The 25,246-nt window shown below is 47.8% G+C and overlaps 1 protein-coding gene across 3 annotated transcripts in view; it reads left to right on the forward strand.

Annotated features, from left to right (window-relative positions):
* The window catches only part of LOC149372195 (uncharacterized), a 203,570-nt gene that overhangs the window by 116,967 nt on the left and 61,357 nt on the right, over positions 1-25,246 (forward strand). For all 3 annotated transcript variants that reach the window (XM_089566599.1, XM_089566598.1, XM_089566597.1), the window contains 8 exons: positions 5,962-6,070; positions 8,210-8,438; positions 9,842-10,198; positions 12,179-12,540; positions 15,178-15,216; positions 16,362-16,451; positions 17,036-17,066; positions 17,882-17,927. In XM_089566599.1, coding sequence (XP_089422725.1) covers positions 5,962-6,070; positions 8,210-8,438; positions 9,842-10,198; positions 12,179-12,540; positions 15,178-15,216; positions 16,362-16,451; positions 17,036-17,066; positions 17,882-17,927 — 1,263 coding nt within the window. The remainder of the gene's footprint in view (positions 1-5,961; positions 6,071-8,209; positions 8,439-9,841; positions 10,199-12,178; positions 12,541-15,177; positions 15,217-16,361; positions 16,452-17,035; positions 17,067-17,881; positions 17,928-25,246) is intronic.

Genomic DNA, 25,246 nt, shown 5'->3' on the forward strand with positions numbered 1-25,246 from the left:
CTTGAGCCGAGCGTTTACCCTTGACGCCAGGCAAGCTGTAGAAGCAAGGAACGTGTGCACCGCCTGAGTTAATTTTTATTTCTTGTGTTCGGCAAAAAAAAAAAATAAAAAAATTTGGGCATGCCGTGCCGTGGAGCGCCCGAGCATGGCATGGCTGTCGATCGTTTTGGGTGCTGTGTCTCTTGTTTGTTGGCATTCCACGTGCGCTTCACCTTTTGGGTGTCAGTTTGATGCTTCGCTGTGTCAGCCATGTTGTTTGTTTACATTTATCGGATTTGTTGTTGACTTTATTCTTGGCTTGACTCTTGTTGGCTAATGTGCTACAACATGGCCGGAATTATCTGACGCTTGTAATACAGCTGAAGAATGTTTTAAGAGAATGTTAACCCGCTTTAAAAATTCTACGCAACAATTTCAGACACTTTTTGTGTGCACTGATGGCCCCTAATTGTACATATTTGTTTAAGCGATCGTCATTGTATATATTTTCGACTGACAATTTTTTTTTTTTTCTCTGGAGAACGGAAAGTCACCGAATGACATTCGATGCATTGATTGCCGTTCAATTCGAATGTCATTAAACATTCCAGAGCGGCAGGGGTATAAAACTATGCTTAGTGCAGAACGCTATTCTAAATGTCGGCGGTGTTCGCAACCGCATCGCTGGGACCCTCTGTGTCTTTGGGGCTCCTAACCTGAGCGTTGTGTTCCCCTTTTCTAAAACTCTGTGATAACCTAGTTTTTCCTGCGTACAAACCAGAGATAAACCTGTCTTTCTGCAGTGGAGATCAAGCAGCGGCCGTAATTATTGGGCCTTCATAAATATAACTGTAATTTGATAAAAGCTGTAAAATTACGGCACAAGTTATTTGCGTGTGAAACAGGTGGCATGTACTGTATATCGCAACAAAGAGAGAAAATGTCTTTAAACTTGTTTATTGGGGCATTACGGAAAGGGGGAAGGCAGGGCGAGGATAAGGGAGCGGGAGCTAAAGTAGCCCTTTAAGCTTCACCCGCTCTTCCTTGAGCAAGAAATTGAAACTTGTTGCGTCGCTGCGTAGGCTCGTTCATTATTGTCCACTATACATATGTATCGACGTTCACAGCGGTCGCCATATTTACATGGTAGTGACCCAGTCGCAGCAGCCGCTGCAATAAGACGCTGTTTACATGGGAGCGCATCTAGTTTAGCGCATTGAAGCTTTCACGATGGTGGCGCCGCCTTGTGCCGCAGCTGGAAGTTAGGGCGCTGCCACTGGTCCCCTTCCGCTTCCGGCGCCTGCATTTTCCAGTTTATCAGCGGTTTTTCGAACCTGACCGCCTTATTAGTGCGCTTATCGGCTACTACGACCGTCGCCGTAATAATGTTTTTTTTTTTACTATTTCTGACTTACCTTGTTCTTTTGTGTTCACCTCTTTCTGGCGCGGAATCCGTGAGTGCAGTGTGACATTTCTGTTTCCATTTTGTTCGTCCACGTGCTGTGGTCTGAGAGTCGGGTGTGACTGGCAGTTTTTAAAATAAACGAGTAACTAAAAACTCCCATGGCCTGAAACAGACTGTAGTGGCGTTAGTTCCTGTGAAATATTTTTTTTTCGTTCCTTTTGCCTGCTCTCGAAGCCGTTAGGTCACACACCTGCTCATTTTTCTAAATATAAAATTTACCTCTGTTTACAAACATATACGTAAAAGTCATTAACACGGAACTCAGTGAAATGATTTCGGAAAGGTCTATTAAAGGGGTTCTGAAACACCTTTCGAGGATAACATATTAACTCGGTGAATCACTGCATTGTGTTGTCATAAACACCTGAGGCAAATAATACATTTGTACTCGCAGCAGACAGCCCGCAATCACGCGCCAAAGTTGCCGTGCCCTTTCCGGCGACTTTTTCATGGTCGCGCCCTCCTCCGTCGCTGCGCAGATGGTCTGCGTGTACCAGACCATCGTTTGGTAGACGAAGTGGCAGTTTCCGCGTGTTCGCTGCCGGCACGCCCAGTCCGACCGCTCCCACAATCCCCGGATTTCCCGCTCGATTCGCTACGACGCGCTTTCGGGTTTACATGCATTCTTGGAAGTCGAAGTCGGGCCTCGAGGCACACCCTGCCGGCGCAGGAAAACCGGTCTCGCTACGACTGTGTCATAGCCATGTAAGCCCCTCTTTTGACTCCAGCAGACGCGGCTAACGCGGCCTAAGCCTTGCTGTTTTCCTAATCCGCTTATCGCCAACCGGTTTCGCTTTACAGTAGTTTAGCAGACTATGGGCCGGAAAGGGCCCCGTGTGCTGTGGGTTCTTTACTGTCCAGGCTAGTGGTGGGGGCCGGTGAATGGAAGGGCGTTATAGTGCTCAAGCGGCCACTCCCCATTACAGGGGGACAAAGGCGTATTCTCGGCTGCACCCTGAGATGGCGCCCGCGTGTCAGAATAGGGGGCCCTAAGTTTGGGGCCCCCGAGATGTCTCACGTTCACGGCAAGCGAAAGGTTTTCTCTTTGTTTGAATGTGCCCACAGCACAAAACAGGTTAGCGATTTCGGTTTTGGTCCAAACAGGGGGTCACGAAGAATTGCCGTTCCGTGAATGCGCTGTTCTGTTATTTATGCAGTAATTTTTATCCGCGCGCGCGTGAGCAGGACTGAAAATAATTACATTTGCGGGAGTTACTGCTGCGTGTTCTGCTGCCCTAGATGGCGCTCCCAAGAAAAAACAAAGTCAGAAGCATTCCTTTTTGTAGCGTTTGCCTCGGCCATTTCATGAGAATTTAGTGCGGCAGAAAAGTAACCAGATATTTGAAACAAAACATTTTTCTGTGTTTATTTTTTAGCATATCTCTTGACCGGAATGGTGCTGCTGTCAACGAACCCAAGCCTAGCGCCGCTGTTTTAGAGAAAACACATTCTTGAAGTCTTCGGTGCACGCGTCTGTATCGTTGGGGCCCGCGGCCCCCTATTTTAAAGCTCTCTGTTGCCCGCCGTAGTGCTAAACGTACCGCACGGCCTCGCGTCTCGGTTGGCAGAAAGCTCGGGGTTTTCCGTTTGGGCGACACTTTAACATCCCTTTAGCCTTTTATCCCCATTTCCGAACTGAATGCAACCTTTTTCCCTCTAGCGTCCTGCCTGCGCATGCGCAAATCTGACTTGCAGAAAAATAGTCGAAATCAGAAACTGTTGTTCACCGACCGGAAGTAGGGGGGGGGGGGGGTGCCCCTTGAGGTACCTACTGCTTCCCTCTGCTTCCCTCATACAGATTAGGAGGCATGTCCATCCTTCCGTTTCGACCAAGACTGCAAAAATGCTGTCTGTGAACAAAGGTTTTCCTTGGCAAATAGGAGTTAGAGACTTTTAGAATAGGGTGCGGCACTAGGGGTTAGGAGTGTAGCGGAAATGGGTGGGGCCGTTGTGCAGGTGCAGGACAATGGCGCCTTCACCTCTGCTGTGTAGAAAGGGTCTCATGAGTTGTCTCATGACTCAGCAGAAATGGGTTAGGAGTGTAGCGGAAATGGGTGGGGCCATTGTGCAGTTGCAGGGCAATGGCGCCTTCACCTCTGCTGTGTAGAAGGGTATCATGAGTTGTCTTATGACTCAGCAGAAATGGGTTAGGAGTGTAGCGGAAATGGGTGGGGCCATTGTGCAGTTGCAGGGCAATGGCGCCTTCACCTCTGCTGTGTAGAAGGGTCTCATGACTCAGCAGAAATTGGGAAATAAGGGGCGGTAAATCCGAGCCCAGGATTGGTTGCGGGAAGGGGAGAGGAGGGGGGCGGGTCGGACTGCGGCCTCTAGGCTACCACGTTGCCGTCATTCCTGCAGAGAACTCTTTCTCTACTTGCGAACTCGTCGCCGTTGTGTCTGGACACTGTCGTCTTTGGTCAAGATGTCGTATCTGCTTCTTGCAGCCACTACAAGGCCTATTAGGTGCGGTATATGCAAATCTTTCTCTTTTTCTCGTAATTACGCAGCAGTTTAGAACTTTGACGCCTGATTTTCTCGCGGAAAAAATTTTTATGGCAGGGAACGCGAAGCGCTAGGTTAGGCCTAGTGCGAGTGCCGGGTGCCGCCATTGCTTTTGTTCACTGCTGCCACCTTAGATTTGTATCATCGTCGCTGATGCAGCAAAATGCGGTGCGTTTAGCGTTGTTGTTGGGAAAAAGAATTAATAGTCGAGGTTTCTTAAGTTTTGCTTGTGACGTTAGTTATGCATGTGGCTTGCGAACTCGTCGCCGTTGTCTGTACACTGTCGTCTTTGTTCAAGATGTATCTGCGTGTGGCAGCGAATACGGGGCCTAGGAGGTGCGGTATATGCAAATCTTTCTCTTTTTCTCGTAATTACGCAGCAGTTTAGAACTTTGACGCCTGATTTTCTCGCGGAAAAAATTTTTATGGCAGGGAACGCGAAGCTCTAGGTTAGGCCTAGCGCGAGTGCCGGGTGCCGCCATTGCTTGTATTCACTGCTACAACCTTAGGTTTGTATCATCGTCGCTGATGCAGAAAAATGCGGTGCGTTTAGCGTTGTTGTTGGGGAAAAAAAAATTAATAGTCGAGGCTTCTTAAGTTATTCCTGTGACGTTAGTTATGCTTGTGACGGGACCTCTCCGGCCTCTTTTCCGCCATACTCCTTTGTCACGACAATCACGTCGACATGCCCACGCGAAAGTGTCGCTCGAAGGCTCTTCTGAGTTGTTTTGTAGTTCGTTTTTTCTGCGCTTTTACCTTCCCAGCTTGCATAAATGCAGCCGACTGCCCTAAGCTCCCTCAGTCGTTTCACGCCGGCGAGCCGTTTTTGAGGAAGGCGCGCTAGTCCTAGTCGGCATCGCGACGCCTCGGGCTTCCTAGTTGCGCACGAAGCTTATCTGACTGTCCGCGCCGATTTTTTTCTGCGTTACACGGCGCCGAAGCTTTCGGTCTGCTTGCGAGGGCACCCGGAACGGAAGCGTCTGTCCGAGATAAAGGGTTCTGGACCATCGCGCCGACGACGAGGCGACGACGAGAGAGCAGCGCGGCCTTGTCGTGTCCCGTGCTGACACCTCGAAATCTCCCTTTACCGCCTCCTTTTCGCGTATTATATTGATTTGTGCTGTATGAAACTTGACTCGGAAGGTTTTGTGTTTGTGCATTCGTGATTTTGATTCTAGTTTTCCCTGAGACAAAATGTGTCATGGGAAAGGGTTGTCTTTTTGCGTGTAAGACTCTGTAAAAAGTAAACAGGCATTTTCGAGCTTGTGTGGATCATTGGCTGTTGAGGAGAGACACTGTTATCACAAATGCTCACTTCCAGCTGTTTTTTTTTTTATAAATGCTGAGACATGCATATATACACATTTAATGACATAATCTCTTGACATGCCAGCATTGAGTGATGTGTTTTATTTTTTTTTTAGAAGCAGTTTGAGTGCATGGTCTGCTAACTCTGCATGCATTTGGTTTTCTAATCCCATCTGCCTCAATGATTTCCTTATCTTGGTTGTTATGCTTTGCAATCACTTTGCAGTTTGAAAACAACCACTTACAAGGTCTGCCTTCTGCAGGATGTTAGAAAAAGCATTGAAGCAGATATGATTAGAAAAGCAAGTGCACCCTGTGGGAATGCACCGCCCATTCGCTGGCTTCTCAAAAAAACATCTAATGGTCCTTTTACCTTCAAGAGAATGCTAGGGATACATAATGAGTCGCGTAGCTTGGCCTAGAAGTGAACCTTTTGGGCTCTAAACGTTTCACAAAAGCTGTCCATGGTGTGATTTTCGAAACTATTGGTTTCAACCTTAGCACTCATTGTGTTTAGGAAACAACGATGGGAAAGTTTGAACAGTGTTGTTTGAGTACTTCTGTGACTTTGCTTCAGTGTCATCCTTTTCTGCTCTAGCAGAAGTGCAAGCTGTGAGCAGGGCACAAAGTTGTCTCAAGTTGTGCGAAGTGTACATACCATGCCGTCCTCGAATGGTGCTGATTAATTTCTTGCTTCTATCGTGCAGCGTGGAGCGTGATGCTGCACGAGAGCGGGAGCGGCAGGCCCGTGCACTTCGCGCGGGTCTGGGCGGAGGAGACTCGGGAGGACACCCCGTCTTGAGGGCCCCCATCAAGGTGTGTGCGGCCTTCACATTTTCCCACTGTTTCTGGTTTGTTGCATGTGAACTGCACAAAAGTGCAGCGCTGTGGAGGTTACTTTCTTTTGCCTCGAAGAATAGTGCGATGCATCTTGAAGTCCAGACCTGGCAATTTAAATTGAAAACTAAATACTACTACCTTGTTTTTGGTGAACTTGGAGTAAATAATTTTGTCACTTGTTACTGGCACGTTACCATGGGAATGGGCATACCATAGGCAGACGCAACTCAAGAAATAAGCAGCAAGTGCCTCCTCAACGGAGACCTTCCAGCCAATGGCATCAACCGATTTCCATGGCCCCATGGTTAATCCAGCTAAGCCGTGGTTGATCCCCTTTCATCTGCCACCCCCTGAGATATCATGCTAGCCGGGTCAAGGGGATTAACCGCAATGTCATGAGAATTGGTCAGGCTTCGTTTGAGGAGCATTTGCCGCTTCGTTCTTGAGATGTATCCAACTATAGAAACCCTCTACATTGCCGCAGTTCTGTGCGCTGAAGTGCCTGCCATGCTTTCTTTTGCAGACACTAGCCATGGTGTCCCATTGAACTCTCTGTTGCCGAATTTTAACGCGCATAGATGAGAAATATCTGATGAATAGAAAAATCTGTGCCTTTTCAGTGCCCTCAAATCAAAATCTCAAAATCTGTTCCCTCAAGAGAACAGTATATAGCAGCTATATCTTACTTGTACTGATCTATGGAGGACTGCATAGCGAGCTATGGAAAGGAAAATGATAGGTGTGAAATTAAGAGAGGGGAAGATAGCAGAATGGGCCATGGAACAAACGTGAGTTAATGACATCATAGTTGAAGTCGAGGTGAAGAAATGGGCAGGGCATTCTATGTGAAGGCAAGGTAACCGATGGTTGTTTAGAGGAACAGAGTGGATTCCAATAGAAGACCATTATAGCAGTGGGTGGCAGAGAGCTAAATGAGCAGATAAGATTAGGGAGTTCTTTTGGGACAGGTCAGGGTTATTTGGAGGGGTATGTGAAATGCCTTTGTCTTGTAGTTGGCATCGTTAGGCTGATGATGAAGCTCTTTAATATCTATAATATCTATACTCCATTTCATACATAACACGCAATGCTGCGGAGGCTGCAGGAGTAGTGCTTCCGTAAAACCATATTACTCCGTCATGTGTCATTTGTTCATCAAGCCTCGGTGACTTTTTGGACAAAAACAAAGAGCAGTATAAAACGCAGTAGCAGCACTGGAAGTTACGGTCGAAGCTGTGAGTGCTCATTACCTGGACCGCCTGGCTATAATTTTCACCGAGTGGGAACTACTACTTAGGTGTGGATGGAATAAGGGCGATTTGCCCTGCCAAGCTGCTTATCAGACTGCCAAAGTCATTCTTACTTCTCGAAGTCTGGAGGACAAAAATATGGCGAGAGGTAAAATGAAACCCAGGACATTGCCATTCACGTGCCTAAGATCGGTCACTACAAAATATGCTTGTGTCCATTTGTGGTGAACTACTTTTTATGCACGGAGCATAGAAACTCTAACCACGGTGGTAGTTTTTCATTTGTATCAATTTCAGTGCGTTGGGTAATCAGTAATTTATTTTGTAATCAAAAACCTTGCCTGAAACCATTCTGTAGTTGCCCTGGTACCCTACCCTCAGCCTAACCCTTCATATGGTGCTTGGTAGCTTGCATTGCTATTCTGTGCAACACCAATGTTACCATTAAGATCGCGTAAAACTTTGTGCTAAGCTGTTTTACCTGTGCCTTTGCATACCAGACTCATTCTAATTTTCCTGCAGCTTGCTGGAATTCATCTATTTACTTACAGCCATTTGTTTAGAGCCTTTCTTGTTTCATTACCAAGAACAGCAATGTAGTCTCTATAGTCACCAAGGATAGTCGTAGGCTGCTTAGCACTGACTGGTCTTACGCTGGGGAACTACACAGGTACGCCACTCTCTACTCTACTGGTCGCTGTCTCGGCTACATTGTTCAGAACCTTTTTCCTTTGTTGTTGGGAACTTCTACAATATTGTGGGGCCAGCCAAGTATTAAGCATCTGGCACAAGCTTCACGCGGCCTGTTGGGGGCATGTCATTACTGGCGGTGCCTCGTTGTAAGCCAGCTTTTTTGTGGCTGCAGGTGGACCCGGGCCAGGAAGATGAGCTGTCCCGGCGCATCAAGAACACGCTGGGGGACTTCAACCAGGTGCAGCGGCTGCTGTCACATGACCCCAACCACCTGATTGGCATCTCGCGCACAAATGCGGCTGCGCAAGCGGCGGCTTCCCGAGTGCCCCCACCCTCCGCCAGCAACCCCGTCAATGGCAGCAGCAGCAGCACGGCCTCCACGTGGAATGGCAATGCTATTGGTATGCGGCCGCTGCCTCTTTGGTTCTTGTGTTGCCTCTGCGAGGGGAACAAAAGAAAATGCCTGTCTCCTATCAACTACTATCGTGCGCATGCTTTGGAGTGCCCTGAAATGATTGGCGTTGTCAGCAGCAGTGGATTTGTAGTTCTAGATCCTGTTTTTGTATGCATTGGCATTGATGGCCTCATGGTTTAAATGGTGACTTTCGGACACTTAAGGGGGGACACTGGTCTTGAAATAAAAATTTTTTATTAATGAAGTCAGAGTTACGAAATCTCCAGGGCTTCTGTATTTTTGTGTGCTGATTCTAGATATGTCATTTAATTTCATGTAAAACAATTCCTTGAGCACTTATGCACTTTTTATGCTGGTATTTTGCGGAGAGTTTTGAAGAAAATTTGCTGCAGGAAACTCGCTGAAATGTATGCGATTGGGTTCTCTTGACACCAAGGAATACAATAAGGGTGAAATTGTCTTCCTGCCTATCATAGAACTTAAGTTATAGAGTTTTGAAGTTGTCGCTTGAGAAATGAGAAGGAAAATGTGTATTCCTGTGTGTGAAGTGGCAGCTTCAGTACCCTATTACTCAAGTTCTATGAGAGCCAGGATGATAATTTTACCCTTATTGTATTCCTTGGTGTCAAGAGAACCCAATGGCATACATTTCAGCGAGTTTTTTGCAGCAAATTTTCTTCAAACCTCTCCGCAAACTACTTGCTTAAAAAGTGCATAAGTGCTCAAGGAATTGTTTTACATGAAATTAAATGACATATCTAGAACCAGCGCACAAAAATACATGTGCCCTGAGAATTTCATAACTATGACTAAATTAATAAAATTTTCTTTTCAAGACCAGTGTCCCCCCTTAGAGTTGGCTTCTGTTCAAGGATATTTTTCAACCAAGAATGGTTGTGTCCAGAAAGCACTCTGGCATTGTTTTCTGAAAACCGTGTGGTTATAGTGCTCGGCTTGAGACCCGAAAGACACGGGTTCGATCCTTGCTGGGGCATTGATATTTTGATGGAGGTGAAATGCTAGAGGCCCCCTCTACTGTGCGTTTTCAGTGCACATTATGGAACCTCAGGTAGTCTAAATAATCGGGATCCCTCCACTACGGCACCCCTCATACCCTGAGTTACTTTGAGACGTTAAAGCCCATAAAGCCTAATCTTATTTCAGCCACTACCATGTGCATTGTTTATGTGAAATTGTGAGCAACTAACAATGACTGTAAAAATGGCTGTAAAAAGAATTTTATTTTATTTTTTCCCCACGCTCCTGTGCCATCAGAAAACTACAGGATATGTATATGTACACACAGAAAGAAGAGATAGGGCAGTGCATCTTGGAGTCCTGGTTGTTTACTGTGAATTGAGGTTGTGGTTTCTTTTTGCCCGTGTGCAGATCCTGGAGGAACGAGGGGCAGCTCTGCAGCTAAGCAGCAGCACCACAGTAGTAGCGGCAGCAGCAGCAGTGGCAATGCCCACCCTGCCAGCGGCAGCAGCACTCAGCAGCAGGGTTCCTCTCACCATAGCGGCTCCAGCCACCGCTCGCATCATGGCAGCAGTCACCATTCGCACCACCACTCGTCGCACCACCACCACAAGAAGCCACCTCACCAGCCTCCCCCGCTGATGAATGGCCAGTACAAGCCCTCTTCCTCCTCTGCGGCCAACAAGGCGGTCAGGCACCCATCCCAGCCACTGCAGGGCTCCAGCCACCACCACAACCACCAGTCCCGAGGTGGCTCCCACGAGCAAGGTGAGTGCTTGCACCCTGTGCTCCTGTTTTCGCACCTTGGGTTTTGCTTCCCGAAGTCCACGCTAAGGGAGAATAGTAGTCTAGTTAGTGGGTGTCTATCTTCCAGAGTCAACTATCTAGTTCAGGGGATCTCAAACTGGGTTCCGCGGAACACAGGGGTTCCGCGGGCTGTCTTCTTGTGTTCTGCGAGAACCCTCACCGGCCCTGACCCGGCATCTGATATGAGACTGGCTCTGAGTGCTACTGAGCCACGCTTTGACTTGCTTTTAAAAGGGAAGCAGTACCACCCATCACATTAGTATTTGTATTAATCTGTGCAATAAACATTTAACTTTTGCAGCTCTCTCTTTGCAAAAATGCACTCGACGACATTGCTGGTAAGTGAAAGCAGGGGGAAGGGGGGGGGGGGGGGGGTTCCCTGGAACTTATTGAAGGCTTTTGGGGTTCCTCCAAGCAAAAAAGTTTGAGAACCGCTGATCTAGTTAGTCATGCTGCTCATCAGCATCACTCGAGAAAAATAACCGAAAGCCACCACATTAGCACGCTGTCATTCATTGCTGGGCTATTGTAATGCTGCACATTCTCACTAAATTTATAGGCCGCTGTGTACACCGTATTTTCTTTTAAGTTGCACACTTCGTCAACTGCAGTTTTTTTTTTTTTAATTGCATAAGTCGAGCCGGTGTACCGGGTACACCGGTTCCTTTTGTAATAGAAATGTGCTATAGAAATGTGCTAGGGGTGCAAATACACGCTTGCAGCAGCGGCTGTCCACAGGCGATTCTCGAGGTCTGGCCAAGATACCTTCTTCCTGCTGTGTGATTTTTCAGTTGCTTCACGGATTGAAGTGCTCTTGAGGCTTTGCACCAGTCCCCAGTCGTTTCTCCACTTACATTGAACCATCCCCCTTTTGCCCAGTTCTAATGCTCCAGCACATATTCATAGGCCTGTAACTTCAGTTGTGCACCGTAGCTCCTTCACCTTGCAGAGGATGTTATGTTGAGCTAGAGGGATGCATGACATGGAGCCAAGTGGATATGCTTATACCCATAACATAGCTATTTGAAAATTTTTTTTCCCGAACGTACTTATTGGGTATGGAAGTAGATGGCATGCCGCGGTGCATTATATTTTGCCACATATAAGACGCACTGATAAAAAATTCTGAAAAACCCCGCAAGTTACACATCAGAAACTGCAGTATATATTTTTAACATTTGTTCTGTAAATTCTTAGCTTTAGTTCAATACTTCTTGCTCTACTAGAAAATACCACTAATCATCGTGCTGTGCAGGTGTTACTGTGGTGATGGCTAATGGAGGAAGCAAGTGGGAATCGTAGTTGCAGCCTTGCTGGAGGAAGTATAAATAAAAGCAATGGTTATCAGGCACCAACCATATTTATATTCAGCTATATCGTTTCACAACGCTTCCATGATTTATGACACAATGGTTGTTTTTGTCAGCATGGGAAAGGAAAAAAATTATTCCAGTATTCGGTAATGTTAATTTAGCTGTAATGCAAATGGTGAGTTCTCACTTTAACTATGTGCTAAAGATTTGCACTATATTCATATATTTACAGGTACAATTTTGGGCACACAGAGCACATAGTTCAGTTGCGTAGAAATGTCATTTAGTGTGTCAGATGAAGGACCACGTGTTGGTCATTTTTGTGACAATTCAAAATTAATTCCATGCCCTTCTGAATTATGTGGTCTGCGTTGCAGAACGTTCTGTGCTATACCCGTTAAAAATGCGCACTTTGAAAGACATAATTGGCTTGCATTGATTTGCTGCCTTTGTGGACATGGTCACATTCTTTCTTCATTGTTCAAGGATGGTGGCTTTCACTGCGTCCTAGATACTCAAAAGAAATCAGGTAGCTGAGAGTCATACATTGCAAGCAGAATTGTGCCACATGGTACAGAGTTGAAAACCTTGTGCCATTTACCATTCCAATTGTGCTTTCTCACTTCAGGACGATTAGAAGAGGTGCCATCGAATCCCAAGGCCCCCTTGCCGCCCTCGAGTTCGTCCTCGAGTACAAACCCAGTGCCGGCACCGTCGAGCCAAGGTCTGCCCAACGGCCTTGTGGTGCGGCCACCCGCCATGCGAGTGCCCTCCAAGGACGTGAACAATGGCAACACCTCGGCCTCGACGCAGCACCAGTCATCCACCAGCTCATCATCATCGCTCACTGTGCGAACGGAGAGCAACGGCCCTGCCACTGGCGGCAGCAAGTCATCCTCATCTTCCTCTGCACCGCGTATGGTGGCAGAGTCTAAACCCAACAAGCGGCCCTTGCCTCGGCTACAGATCTCGGCCCCATCAGACAGCTCGGTGAGTGGATGCTTATTTCTCTCTTGCTGTGTCCGTGGCCACAGCTTTGTTGTTCAAGCTGTTATTTGAGCGGCAAGCTCTAACCGCCCATGCTGGGTTCAGATGCACACCATCGCCATGTGTGGCAGTGGGAGGGGTGTCATTTTGCCTGGCCTTTGTGGTGTAATGAACCCTGTGCTGCCATGCCACGCAATGCATGATTGCACGCAATGCATGACTGTTATGATTGTTGTACGCCTCAATAGACTCATTCAAGACTATCATGAGAGCTCTCTTTTTTATGGATAGTAGGGCACAATTTTGACGCTAATGACGAAGTTGGCCAGGACTAGCCCTTGTTATGTGGGATGGTGTTTTTTGTTACAGCTGCTCCTTTTAGTGCAAAGACACTACTTAAGGGGGACACTGGTCTTGAAAAGAAAATTTTATTAATTTAGTCATAGTTATGAAATTTTCAGGGTACATGCATTTTTGTGCACTGATTCTAGATATGTCATTTAATTTCATGTAAAGCAATTCCTTGAGAACTTATGCACATTTTATGCAAGTATTTTGCGGAGAGTTTTGAAGAAAATTTGCTGCAGGAAACTCGCTGAAATGTATGCCATTGGGTTCTCTTGACACCAAGGAATACAATAAGGGTAAAATTATCATCCTGGCTCTCATAGAACTTGTGTAATAGGGTACTGAAGCTGCCACTTCAGAAACAGGAATACACACTTTCCTTCTCATTTCTGAAGCGACAACTTCAAAACCCTATAACTTAGGTTCTATGATAGGCAGGAAGACAATTTCACCCTTATTGTATTCATTGGTGTCAAGAGAACCCAATGGCATACATTTCAGCAAGTTTCCCGCAGCCAATTTTCTTCAAAACTCTCCACAAAATACTATCATGAAAAGTGCTTAAGTGCTCAAGGAATTGTTTTACATGAAATTAAATGACATATGTATTTAGAATCAGCACACAAAAATACATATTCCCTGGAGATTTTGTAACTGTGACTTCATTAATAAAAATTTTTTTTTTAAAGACCCCCCTTAACGAAGTCAAACCAAACCAAGATTCTTGTGTTAACCCTCGTGGTAACTCGAGTTTTTTCAGAGGAGTGTTGCACAATCTGCAGCCACTACTGGGATTAAGCTCTGGTACGTTCGGAAGAGTGTCGCATTAGCTGTCAGTGAGTGGAGAGGCAGTGTGAAGATAAGAGCTAGAAACGCAGTTGTGTGCACATGCAGATGCCGGAAAGAAGAGCCGATGAATGAACACATGCCCTCGCTGTCTGCTCGGTTTAAGAACCCTACCACTTTTTTTATTATTATTATTGTTCGCCCGCTGTGAAGCCTCAGCAGCCCAGGTGCTGTGTAGTTGAGCACAAGGACATTCATTACCTGGCCGTTTTAGCCTCATTTCGACAAAGGTGCAGTGAAGAAGTGCCCATGTATCGAGATTAGCACCTCCGCTGGCTGAAGGTTATCCAGACCCATTCACTTTCATGTACCTCATAGTCTGCATTGCAGCCCTAGGATCAAAAATATGCAGTAAAATTCTTAATTGTGCAAGGCAATGCAGTTTATCTGCTTTGGACAAACTGCCCATCACTTCATCGGCTGACTGGTCAGGAGGGTGAGGTGTGCAGCAGTGATGCCTCTCTAGGAAATGGAGTCTTCATTGATTGGTTTGGCGGCTGCTGGGGGGCGTTGCCACGGGAACGACCACCCTCCCTCGTATGCCTCTCCTTCACATCTGCATCCCCCATCCTCTCGCCTGCTTTGCCTCCTTTCATATTGCTCTTTTTCTCGCAGTCACTTTGTTTGCACTGAGCTCGCGGGGGTAAAACGAGTGCTCCTTCCTAGCATGAAATGTTTGTTGTTCATTGAGCTTCTGTTCTTGGCATCCCTTGGCTGGAGCTCTAGAAGGGATGGTCTTCTTCTGCATTGCTGTCTTCTTCTGAGCAGAGGTTCTGCAGTGCACTGTGTATGGAATTGGACACTGGTTTTCTGCAGGTTTTTTTTTCCCCAGTTTTGTGTTTCCATTTGTCGTGCTCTAGGTTGAGATTTCTTGACTTTGCCAGAAAACCCTGCACTACCAGGGGCAGTTGTTAATGAAATTGGCTGAGGTGGGCACTGAGTGTTCAGTGCCCGCTGCACCTCGTCTGCGTTATTTTACTTTTCTTTTTGTAAAAAAGGAAGAGAAGGGAAGGGCGAGAATCTGTGGATGGTATTCAGGCTTTACTGCTTATTTCTCTTGTTGCTCTTTTGTGGTCTGCTGTCTTGGCATTCTGCCTGGGGTGAAAGGAGAATGGAAATTGGAACAGAAATTGGTGTGTGCTATAATGTTGCATCCAAATTTTGTCTCGGGGGTTCTTAATCTGTATGCCACAGTAATATCTGATGTGTAGAGGTTCAAGCTTTTGCATTGACATTTGTGTTCCTATAGAATGGAAACTGTAGGTGCAGTTGACTTTGGTCAGAGATGCAATTCAACAGTGGTTTATAAGAAGGGCTTAACTTTAGGATAAATTAGTATAACTCTGCTTAGTGCAGTTCTTATAGGTGCTACATGTGTTGAGATAGGCTGAATGTGCTGTGTCAGGTTCCAGTAAAGTGCTAATTCTTCCACTCCTTACTTTCCAGACTGGCAGCACACTTCCGGAACTTGAGAGCATCCTCAAGGTCAGCATTTTCTGTTTTTTTTTTTTGTGTGTGTGTGTTCTTGTGGATGTGTTTGCAGCCCTTCCCAGGCTGCTGTTATTGATGTGACTAAAGTGCATCTGCGCTTTCTTGTTTTTCTCAAAGACTCTTGGCCATTTACTAGAGGAGCATCCTGAGGCCAAGAAACAGCTAAGAGGAGAAAAGGATACAATATGTGTTTTGTGTTGCCCCTTGTTAAGAGCATACTTTTGAGGTGCACTTTCAGCTTAACGCACTGTGGAACCTCGATATAGCCAATTGGTTAAAAAAAATGAAAAATAGTTCGACATAGCCAGAATTGGCGATACAAAATTTTGTTACGAACTCGCACTGAAGATGCGAAATTTAGACAGCGAAAGAATGGCAGCCGGAAGAGGCTTTTGTGTAGTTTTAGCACTGTTTCGAGGCCGCTCGCGGCGATTGCGGAGGCTGCAAAAACCGAGTGGCAAACGCTCGTTAAGATGGCTTTCCAGCGTAGCATTGCAGTGCGTGGTTGCGCCAAGTCAAGCGCCAGCTAGGGTGGCTTCCTCGCAATACAGCGGTGTTGTGTAAAAAATTGGGTGCCTGTACGAATGCTATTGCCATTTTCTACAACCTCTGCTCTGTGGCAGTTGACGTGAGCAGAGGATGGCTGCTGGAAAGCTACAACAACCGACCATGTCGCTGGTTCTGGGATGCTATTGATGGTTACGAGAGACACGAACTGAGGCCAACCGCCTGGCTATCAGCTGTTCTCGCTGCTGCATTTTCGGTGACACTGTTGGAAAATGCGAGATAAAGCTTGCACCGCACCACAAACGCTTCCCGCTCTGCTACCTGTCACCCGTGTAGTGAGACAAAGTTTGTTGCCTGCCATCTGAGTGGGTACAGCTTTGGCTCAGTGGTTCAATATATCTGCTTTATGCGAAACTGCAGTTGATATATAAAGTAGGAAATGCGTCTGTTTGTTAGAAATATTTAGAACTTAGCCAATAATTCATAATATTTGCGCTCGTTATAACGAGGTTTGGCTGTGTATGGATGTGGTACTGAGTTAAGCATTGTGTCTGAACTTAGCCGTGATATGTCCTTGCTGGGCTCACTCATGCCTAACTTCTTAAACGGCATCTGCACTGGTATCATTTCAGGAGATGAAGAAAGTTCCGCCTGTGCTGACAGCGATTGAGACCCCACGCAAGGAGGACTGCCGGCCATATTTTCCCACATCACCAGTGCAGGTGCGTTGTCTTTCAAAGCTGCATTATGAAGACATTTTCCTTTGGCTTAGTCCTTCTTTTGTATGTTGGTTTTGATGACATGTTGCATTTGTCATTGACTGGCATACGATTACAGTGTTCCTCTACATGTATGTAAATCCAGAGTTCCATGAGCATTTGCCATGCAAGTGCTTGTGGGTTTGAAGACAGGACCCAGGGCACTATTTTTCTTTCTTCTAGCATACAAGTATAGGTAGTGGCTAAATGGCAAAAAAATTGATACGTCATTAGGCATTCAGCCTTCCATTCCTATTGTTAGTAGGCTTAAATCATGCATGTGTGTCAGTGTGCTCAGGTTTTTTCCTGTCTTTTTGCCCTGCATTTTGCAGTTGCGGGGGTGATTTCGTAGGAATGCGTAGTTTTAAAGGTTCTTTTTGCATTCTAGTTGGTGTTTGACTTGGCATCCAAAAACGTGCTATTTCTGTTGGACACAGACACTCTTGACGCTCATTTCATTGTGTTTGTGTATGTTTTTTTGGCTTTGTTGGCATAACAAAAGATGTGGGAGCAGCAGGTAATGGATTTCTTGCTTTTATTGCTTTCAGGACCCTGTGCCCAATCACCTAGATGAGAGCGGTAAGTTACCATTTCCGTATTTTGTGTACACCCATTGACTGTTTCAGCTGTCCCATTCAGCAATCTTTCATGGCCCTAAGAGCCTTTGTGTTGTGGATTGTTTTGAACACTCTAATTTTTTGGGCGGGAACAGAATTAACATAGCAGTTTTACATTCACCTTGGCAAAAGCGGTGTACAGCAGCTGTCACACTTTGGGGGAATATTAGAAATGGTTAAACAGTGGCTCACGGTCAGGCTTCGAGGTGCTCTGTTTTCCATAGGAGGATTGCTTTTTTCAGTCCAGAGAGTTTTCGCAAAAGTCTCAGTTAATATTAGCGTAGAAAGTATCTGTGGTTTACATGTGGCAAATTAGTTTGGCATCAATTGTTGAGGCCTGAGTCATTTTGGTATATTCTTTTACACAGAGCTGCAGCAGAGTGCTGTTTCTTATGAAGCTGTTGCTGTCCTTCTCTTTTACCTGCCACACAGTATTGTTTGCTACACAGTCAGTGGTTGTCTACAAAGTTAATTTCTGCGCCCTGCTTTTGGCAGCCTTGTAAAGTGGTCTTGATTAGTGGGGGGGAAGGGGGGGCTTCTTTCTCAGTACGTATAGTGTCAGTCTGTATAAGTAAGTGCATAGTTACACCCAGTTGAAGGCTGTCTTTAAATTTTTCATTCTAGATTCACATGTTTGTGAGTTGCCGTTTATGTGTAATTGGTGACTGAAAATTGGTTTTTCAGGAAAGGAAATAGCACAGTAATTGTCTCACATCGCCGAACCATTTATGTGGGTCGTTTTTGTAACTGGGCTGATTTTTCTTGTTGGGCTTTCAGGAGACTCCAAGCATCTACTGGACCCTAGGAAAGTGGCCAGCCCTCCGTGAGTCATGCCTGTGTCTATCATGCATGCTACCTTTTTTCTTTTTACAGGGTAATTTGTGTCAAGGTGATAAACCTGCGGTTGACGGAGTTACCTTTGTTAAAATATTAGCAGCCGGGGTGTCGAATACAGTCTAGCCCGTTTATAACGAAGCCACTTATAGCGAAATAGCGGTTATAATGAAGGGATTTCAATTTCTCATTCCCATTTTTGCATTTTCAATACATTTTGGGTCCGGTTTTAACGAAGTAAATAAGAGCGCGTCAGCGGATATAACGAAGAGATTTAATACCAACCGAAAAATAATCTGCCAATCAACACATTTTTGCGTCCTTGAAGCTTTTTTTTCCGCGAAAATAAGAGCAAAATTTGGCTGACGGCGTCCTTTTGTGGCGTCGTCTGCTCTCCTGCGGAGCGAAAGCTACCGCGTTTGACGTCGCTGCAACCGCTGATGCTGCCGCCACGACGGCCTGCTTGGAGCAGCTTTGGGATTCCGCTAGCGACTTGAACCTTGTGCTTGCGGGTCTAAGCCACATGGACTTCGTTTTCGCCGATGAAGACCTTGTTGCCACCGAGGACTTGACGACTGAAGAAGTTGCCGGGAGTGTCATGGAAGAGACCTTGGCCGAGAGCGCCTCCGACAGCGAATGCGACGATGCTAGTTGTGCCCCTAAGCCGGTCACCTCCGCAGCGGTTATCGCAGCTGTTGACACGCTACGGATGTACCTCGGGAGTCCGGAGTTCGACCAGATCTTTGGTTCGCAGTTGGATGGTATGGAAGCCGCAATCCTGAAGTCCGTACTCGCGAAACGTGTTCAGGGGACGCTGGATGACTTCTTTCAGCGGCAATAAATCGGTATGCCGATGTTTGCATTTTTTTTTCGTAGTCCGCATACTACGAAATAGTGGATATAGCGAAGTGATTTCCGATTCCCGCCGACTTCGTTATAACCGGGCTAGACTGTATCTGCTACGCTGTAGCCCACTGTGGTTGTGAACGTGTACTATGTGCACAGGAATAGCGCTGCGTCATGCTTGGTTTCATTGTCCGGGCTAAGCCCTTTTACAGGCTGATGTTGCGTTGCTGTAGTGCACCCAGCATTACAAAGTAAACTGTCTGACTCTAAGCAAGACTTCTAACTGGGTTGGAGCACTTTCTTTCCTTTTTAGGAGTAGAAAATTTAGGTCCAACATTGCCGTACTGATCCACTGATTTATGTTGCTTTGGTTCAGTGAAGTTCAGTTACACTAGTTGTGCACCGAGAGATCTTTTACAGGTTTGACCAACTACAATGCTTAGTTGTTATTTAAGTAATTTACAGTTTGTGCCTGTAACTTCTGTGCACTTTTGCTTGTTGGGATCTTGAATGTTTTCTTCACCACGAATGTAGAGCAGAATTTCCAAGAGAACTGTTTGCTATATAATGCTTTCTCAGAAAATGGCATATTGCTATGCTGTGAGAAAGCGTTAGTGTGAACGCGGGAATCAAGCTTTATGAAACATTTTCCGGCTACACAAAAATGCATTGGAGAAGGAAAATCACCAGACGCATCTCTCACGAAAGTTTGACTATGCTGGCCTTCAGAAACTTCATAATCTGCAATCCCTTTCTAGTCGACTAATTCGTAGAACGCTTGACAAATAATTCAGGAAAGTTCCTAAATTCGAGCCATTTCACGACGATCGTGCAAGGGCAGCTTGAAGCTCGCAAAAAATGCCAGGTTTAAAAAAAATAGTTGAAAAGGCCTAGTGGCATCGAAGCCTCCTGTACTCTTCCATTACGTTCATCAGTCAGACATTGTGATAGTTCTATGAGAGCTCTAACTAATGCTCCATTTGGCAGGATTACCGAACTGCATGGATTGCAGAAACTTAGTGCACCCTTTCCACGAGGAGAGCTTTTGGAGGGGTTGTCAAACTTTGTGGCCTCTTTTCTTTTTCTTTTGCCTTCATTGTTTGTCTTTTTCTTCAGAAAAATCCTTAATACACTAGGTATTAGAACAAATAATTATAGCAGTAATTTTCTTGCTGTCACCAGATGGCATTGCACGGTGATCTACTATGTGCAGTTGAAACTGCCACCTAAGAGGCTCTACTGGTAGCCCAGATCATTTTTGCATGCACTGGTGGAAGTGGGCTGCCTTCTTTATGGATCCCGGTGTTAAGGCAGAGATCATAAAGCTTGAAAGTGTGCTGCCTCAGCTGTTCTTTGTACACTTTCGAGGTGCCATCCCACCCTCACCTCTTGTTTTAGGTGTAGGGTCTGTATTCATGCCAGTGTGTAAAGAATGGGTTGTCGTTAGCCCTCCCCCCGTGGGTCGAGTCGAGCTACCGCGGAGCCCTCGTGCCCAGAGGTGAGAGGCGAGTGAGGCGCGGGTCCACTTATGCTTCCTGGGGCAGCTGCTGCTTCAACCCTTGCCTGGCTTCCCCCGCGGCTCGCTTTCTCGTTAGGCGGATGCCCGGTTGTCCGCCGCGGAAATTCGGGCCGCCACTCTATTGGATTAGGAAGCGCCGCAGTGGCGGCTGGGGAGCGAGGTCCGAGGCGAGTGGCGGGGGAGGGGGGGGGGGGAGAAGGGTTACTTAAGCGCCTCCCTGTGCTGTTGTCTCTCGAAAACTGTGCACTGTCGCGGAAGCTGCAGGAGGTTCAGCCCCCTAGCTTGGAAATTTAACAACTGGGCCATTCGCTAGTTAACGAACTTGGTCGAAATATACGTGCCTCGCTCCATACGTGTGCAGTTGCTTATTATATTCTAAACAGCGTAGGACATCGGTTTCCGGTCGGCAGAGCTATGGTCATTTGTTCCCTTGAGGAGGCTAGCTAGGCTGCGCGGGTTTATCGGGAATAGGGAGGGGCGTTCTCGCTCTTAGCGGAAGAGGCAATGGAGGAGTGGTCTAAGCGCGTTTTGAGGGTACGGCGCGTGTGCTGGTTGATTGGAACCACGTTTGCGCGACATGTGTGACCGGGGACCCCAGAGAGTGGTGCGCCGCAATTTGCCGCTAATGGCGTTCGCGGCGGATGTCGCTGCGCGTAGCTGTCCTCTTCCCTTCCACTGTTGTGTCTTGATGGCCAGCCCTCCTGGCGTGTCGCTCGAGGATTCCCGTTAGTGGCCTAGTCGATGATGACGCCGCGTTTACCGGCGCAGGCTGCGGCGTGTTCCTGACTGCTACCGGCGCCTGTCGGCGGAAGCCGCGTTTTGGCCTTTGAGGTTGTGTGTCAACGCGAGAGGATCGCTTTGCCACGTGCATCAAAGTAGCACTTGAGTGCTGTTGCTTTGCCCGAGTCAACAGGCTCCGCGAGTCCACAAAGCTCGCCTGTCAGTTCTTTCTGTGGCGTCGCTCTTGACATCACCAGTCATGTCGATACCGTAAAGGCGTCCAAACGCTAAGAATTTGCAGTATGACCGACTCATCATGAATATCAAGTAAAAAAAAAAAAAGGCCTCTAAACGCGCGTGTAAAGTCGGCCCTTTTCCATACTCGGCCGTTCAGGAGCCACGGGAACGGGGCCTGTAAGGAAGACGAGTGTTCTGCACCGCCGCTTCGCTGTTTCGCCTCGTCGTGGACCGTCGCGGTTCGTCCTGACTGTTTGATCTTCTCTCGTGCATTTGCTGTCGGGAAAGGGGAGGAGATGTAAGGAGACGGATCGGCTAAGTCAACCGCCTGCTTTGAGCCGTCGTGTCGCGCAGTCTGGTCGGCGGTCGATGCCGTTTTCTTTCATTCGTTGCTTTGCTCGGTCTCGCCGTCCGCGCAAACGACGTCTCAGCCGGGCTCAATTTCTCTGTCCTGACACGCTCTCCGCAGCCGCGAAGAGATAGAGAAAAAAAAAAAACGTACACGAACTCGGCGGCTGGCGAAACAGAAGTGTGCAAACAGTGCGGGTGAAAGGGAGATCGTGCGGCTGCTGCGCAGCTCCGCATATGGCGAGGTCAACGAGACTCTGTAGGTTGTCTACTGTTTCTTGTTTGTTTTTTTCGTTATTTGCTATTTGTTTTTCACAGCTGCGCGCCGCGTTGCCGACCCCCCTCCCTCTCCCCCTTCTTCAGACTTTTTTTCATTTTGTGACGGGCTCGGGCGCTCGCCTCAACCCTTTGCTTCCATTTTGTTTCTCGGGACGCATTCGTGACGAGCAGCCGTTGTTTCTGACCGGGTGCGGGCTGTTGGCATCCGGCGCGACATTTCCGTGCCGAGTTGATAGACCTCGTGGCACATGTTCTTTCTTCACTCTTGTTTTTACTCTTATTGTGGTTGAATGAGGTCTGTTGCGTTTTTTTTTTTTTTTGGGGGGGGGGGGGGGGCATTTGTTGCATTTTATCGTTCTGTTTTCGTTTTTCTTTCGTTTTAGCATAGCGGAGTTGCATCACCGTAGACGTACGCCGGATTAACGTATTCCTGCTGCGCAGTTGCACGATGCGGAGCGCAGTGGGGTGCGCACGTGCCACCGCGCGTGCGCAGCAGGCTTACGTTAATCCTCTGTGCTAAAACTCTCAATTGACCGCTCATTATATTCTTGATACACGGAGGCCGATATTTGGGACCTTTCTAGCTACCGTCGGCCGCATAGTGCGCTTTGGAAGGTTGGTAGGGCAAGGCACTTAGCTCCTGTTTGCTGGTCCGCGGGGTATCGGAGTCCTTATTGAGTGCCAAGGAATAGGCCTTGGGTCGGCCATGCCCTGGGGAAGGCTGTTTTGCGCCGCTCCTGTTTGACGAAGCGGTGCAGCCTAGCTGAGGCAATTCGGTGGTCACTTTTCATGGCAACCGCGTCGTTCGTACGTGGCGTGCTGATGGAATATAGGTGACCAGGCAGTTCTGCTTAAGCATGGTGTGCTTGTTAGCAAAGGCTTTTACTTTATCATAATTCGCCCCAGTAGACCACATATTACTACGTTTTAACGCACACCGCGAAGTGCGAGCAGAGCATGCGCGTCACAGTGTTGCTCAGGGATGGTTGGCTTGGACGTTAGCTGTAGTCGGGCAGCTATAACTGTAGCCCGGAAGGATTTGATTAACCTCGGGTCTTGCCTTTCCGTTTATTTTTACATATCCCCTCTGGGCCCTTACCTTGCTTTTCGTAGGAAGAATGATGTTATCGCGCCCATCAGATAGAACGGCGACTGCTTGTTGTCTAGCCTCGGCAAACCCGCTTCAGTTGCCTCCCTCCATGGCGGCGAGCAACGCGTCTGGCCTCGAGCCTTTCACTGGCTCTTACCAGGCGATTTCACGTCGGCCAGACGCGGAGCCTGCGTGCGTTGATCGCGTTGTAAAACGCCCTAGCCCAAACACGCTTCGTCGCTGAAAAGTGAGGGGCCACCAGTGTGTGTACTATCGTCATCACATAGGCGCGTGCTCTCTGTCGTGGCCACGACTGAAGCCCGCTGCTGTTGGTATCGCCGGCGGCCGCTTTCTTCGCACCTGTGTTTGCGTGACGGACGAGCGTCCCTTCACCCCTGTCTCAGTTTACACCTCGTCGTGGCTGCGGCGGTGCTTCATCTTGACAGTACCCTGCCCCTAGTATGTGTTCTCATGCAGCCCGTCGCCTGGTCGCGGCTTTAGCCGCCAGGTCATGCGACTCTCTCCCCGTCTGCTGAAAAGGAACGTGAGCAGTTCGTTCATAGAACCCGGCTATCGGGGAATTTGTTCGAAAGTTGATGCTCGTTTAAGGTGCTGTGTACTTCGCCGCGCGAGCACGCATAGAGGGCCTCGGCACTTCTCGCGTGGCTTCGGCGGCGCTGCCCGAAAGCACGGAGATGGAGTTGTAAGCGCCACTGCCTTCTCCGGAGCTGCCCTATAGCTAGGTTTGCATTATTAATGGGCCAGGAACGCTGCCCTTTACAAGCGCGTGGCTTCGATGCACTCTGGAGCCAGTTGGTAGGCCAGCGAGAGCTCGCACTAACTCAATCACTCGCCATGCGCGCCGTGGGGCTGGGCGAGGGGATGGAAACAGCGGCAAAAGAGTACAAGCTCGAAGCCGCAGCTGTCGCCGTCGGAACTTATTTACTGCTTTCCTTCGCTCGCTCGCTGGCGCGTTGTAGTGGGGCGGCAGCTTTCTTTCTTTCTTTACTTCTTTCTTTCGTTCTTTCTTTTTGTGTTCCTTTGTTTCTGCTTGTTTTTGGGGTACGTGCGTTTTGGTCTCTGACGGAGAAAGAAAAAAAAAGGGGGGGGGGGGGGGGTGATGAGATGCAGATAATTCGCATCTTGTTAGGTCTGTGGCCTGCCTGGAAACGGAAGCAATGGGGATGGCGCGGATAGGACACGGTCACAGAAAACAAAAAGGAGGGATGCATCACGTGGGCATTTTGTTCGCGCGGTCGCGTGCACGTCCTCTGGGGAGCAAATCATTTGTCGGAATGTTTAATTGAGGGGGGGGGGGGGGGACAAGAACTGCCATTGTGGTCTAGCCTAAAATGTAGGTAATTTAATCAGTAAAAGAAATGGTGCGGGTGTATAGATTGCACGGGTTGGGTCAGCTTAGTACGAAAGGAACGTTACGCTGAGCCCTTAGCTGAGGACAGAATAACGGTCTCAATATTTGTGCACGGTTTTGAATCCGTTACTGCTTCGCGTAACACGGAGAGTTACTGGCAAGAAAAAAGACTCCCAATCTTCAGTCGAGTATGGCATCGTGGCTTCCTATATCGTTTCCCGTTTGTTCCGGTCGCTCGTGCTCCGAATATGATATAATATTGCACCCGCTTTTCATACAATGGCTCTGCGCGTAAGGTTGCGGCGAAAGCGGTTCATTCTTTTTGATGCGAGAAATATTAGAAACGATAGAAGACGCCATGTATCTTCGAAATTTTAGCTCTCCCTCCGTTCGACTGTGCCGAATAGTAGATGAAGCCTTTTAATTTCGACACTGCACCGGTTTTCGTAAAGTTTTTACGGCCCTGTGGCGCCATCTTAGTGTGACGAGGAGAACTAAATCGAGTGGTGAGCGGGGGGAGGAGGCTGCGCATTGTAGGCGTTGAAGCTTAGTTCGTCACCACGCCGAGACGCGGCGCGTCGTTCTTTTATCCTGTAGGATGCCTGGATATTCCTATGTGCATGCTGTTTTTGTGTATGCGCGCACTGCGCTCGGAGCAAACAAGGCCCTCCTTTTACGATCCTGTCCCTCGAGTCCAGTTTGCGCTAGCGAATAAATGCTTTCTGAGAATCGACAGCGGGCGGAACGGGTGCGAGGTGGTGTGGGGGGGGTTGTTTCGGCCCCGGAAGATTCGACGCAATCCGAAACAGCGCCGGCCCCTGTGGCCGATTTGTGGGCCGTTTGTGAGCGCGCCTCCTTCGGCTGGTGAAAAATGGGGCCCGCCGGGTGAAAAATGAG

Source organism: Amblyomma mixtum, chromosome 1 (assembly GCF_055824585.1).
Source record: "Amblyomma mixtum isolate Tamu chromosome 1, ASM5582458v1, whole genome shotgun sequence".
NCBI lineage: Eukaryota > Metazoa > Arthropoda > Arachnida > Ixodida > Ixodidae > Amblyomma > Amblyomma mixtum.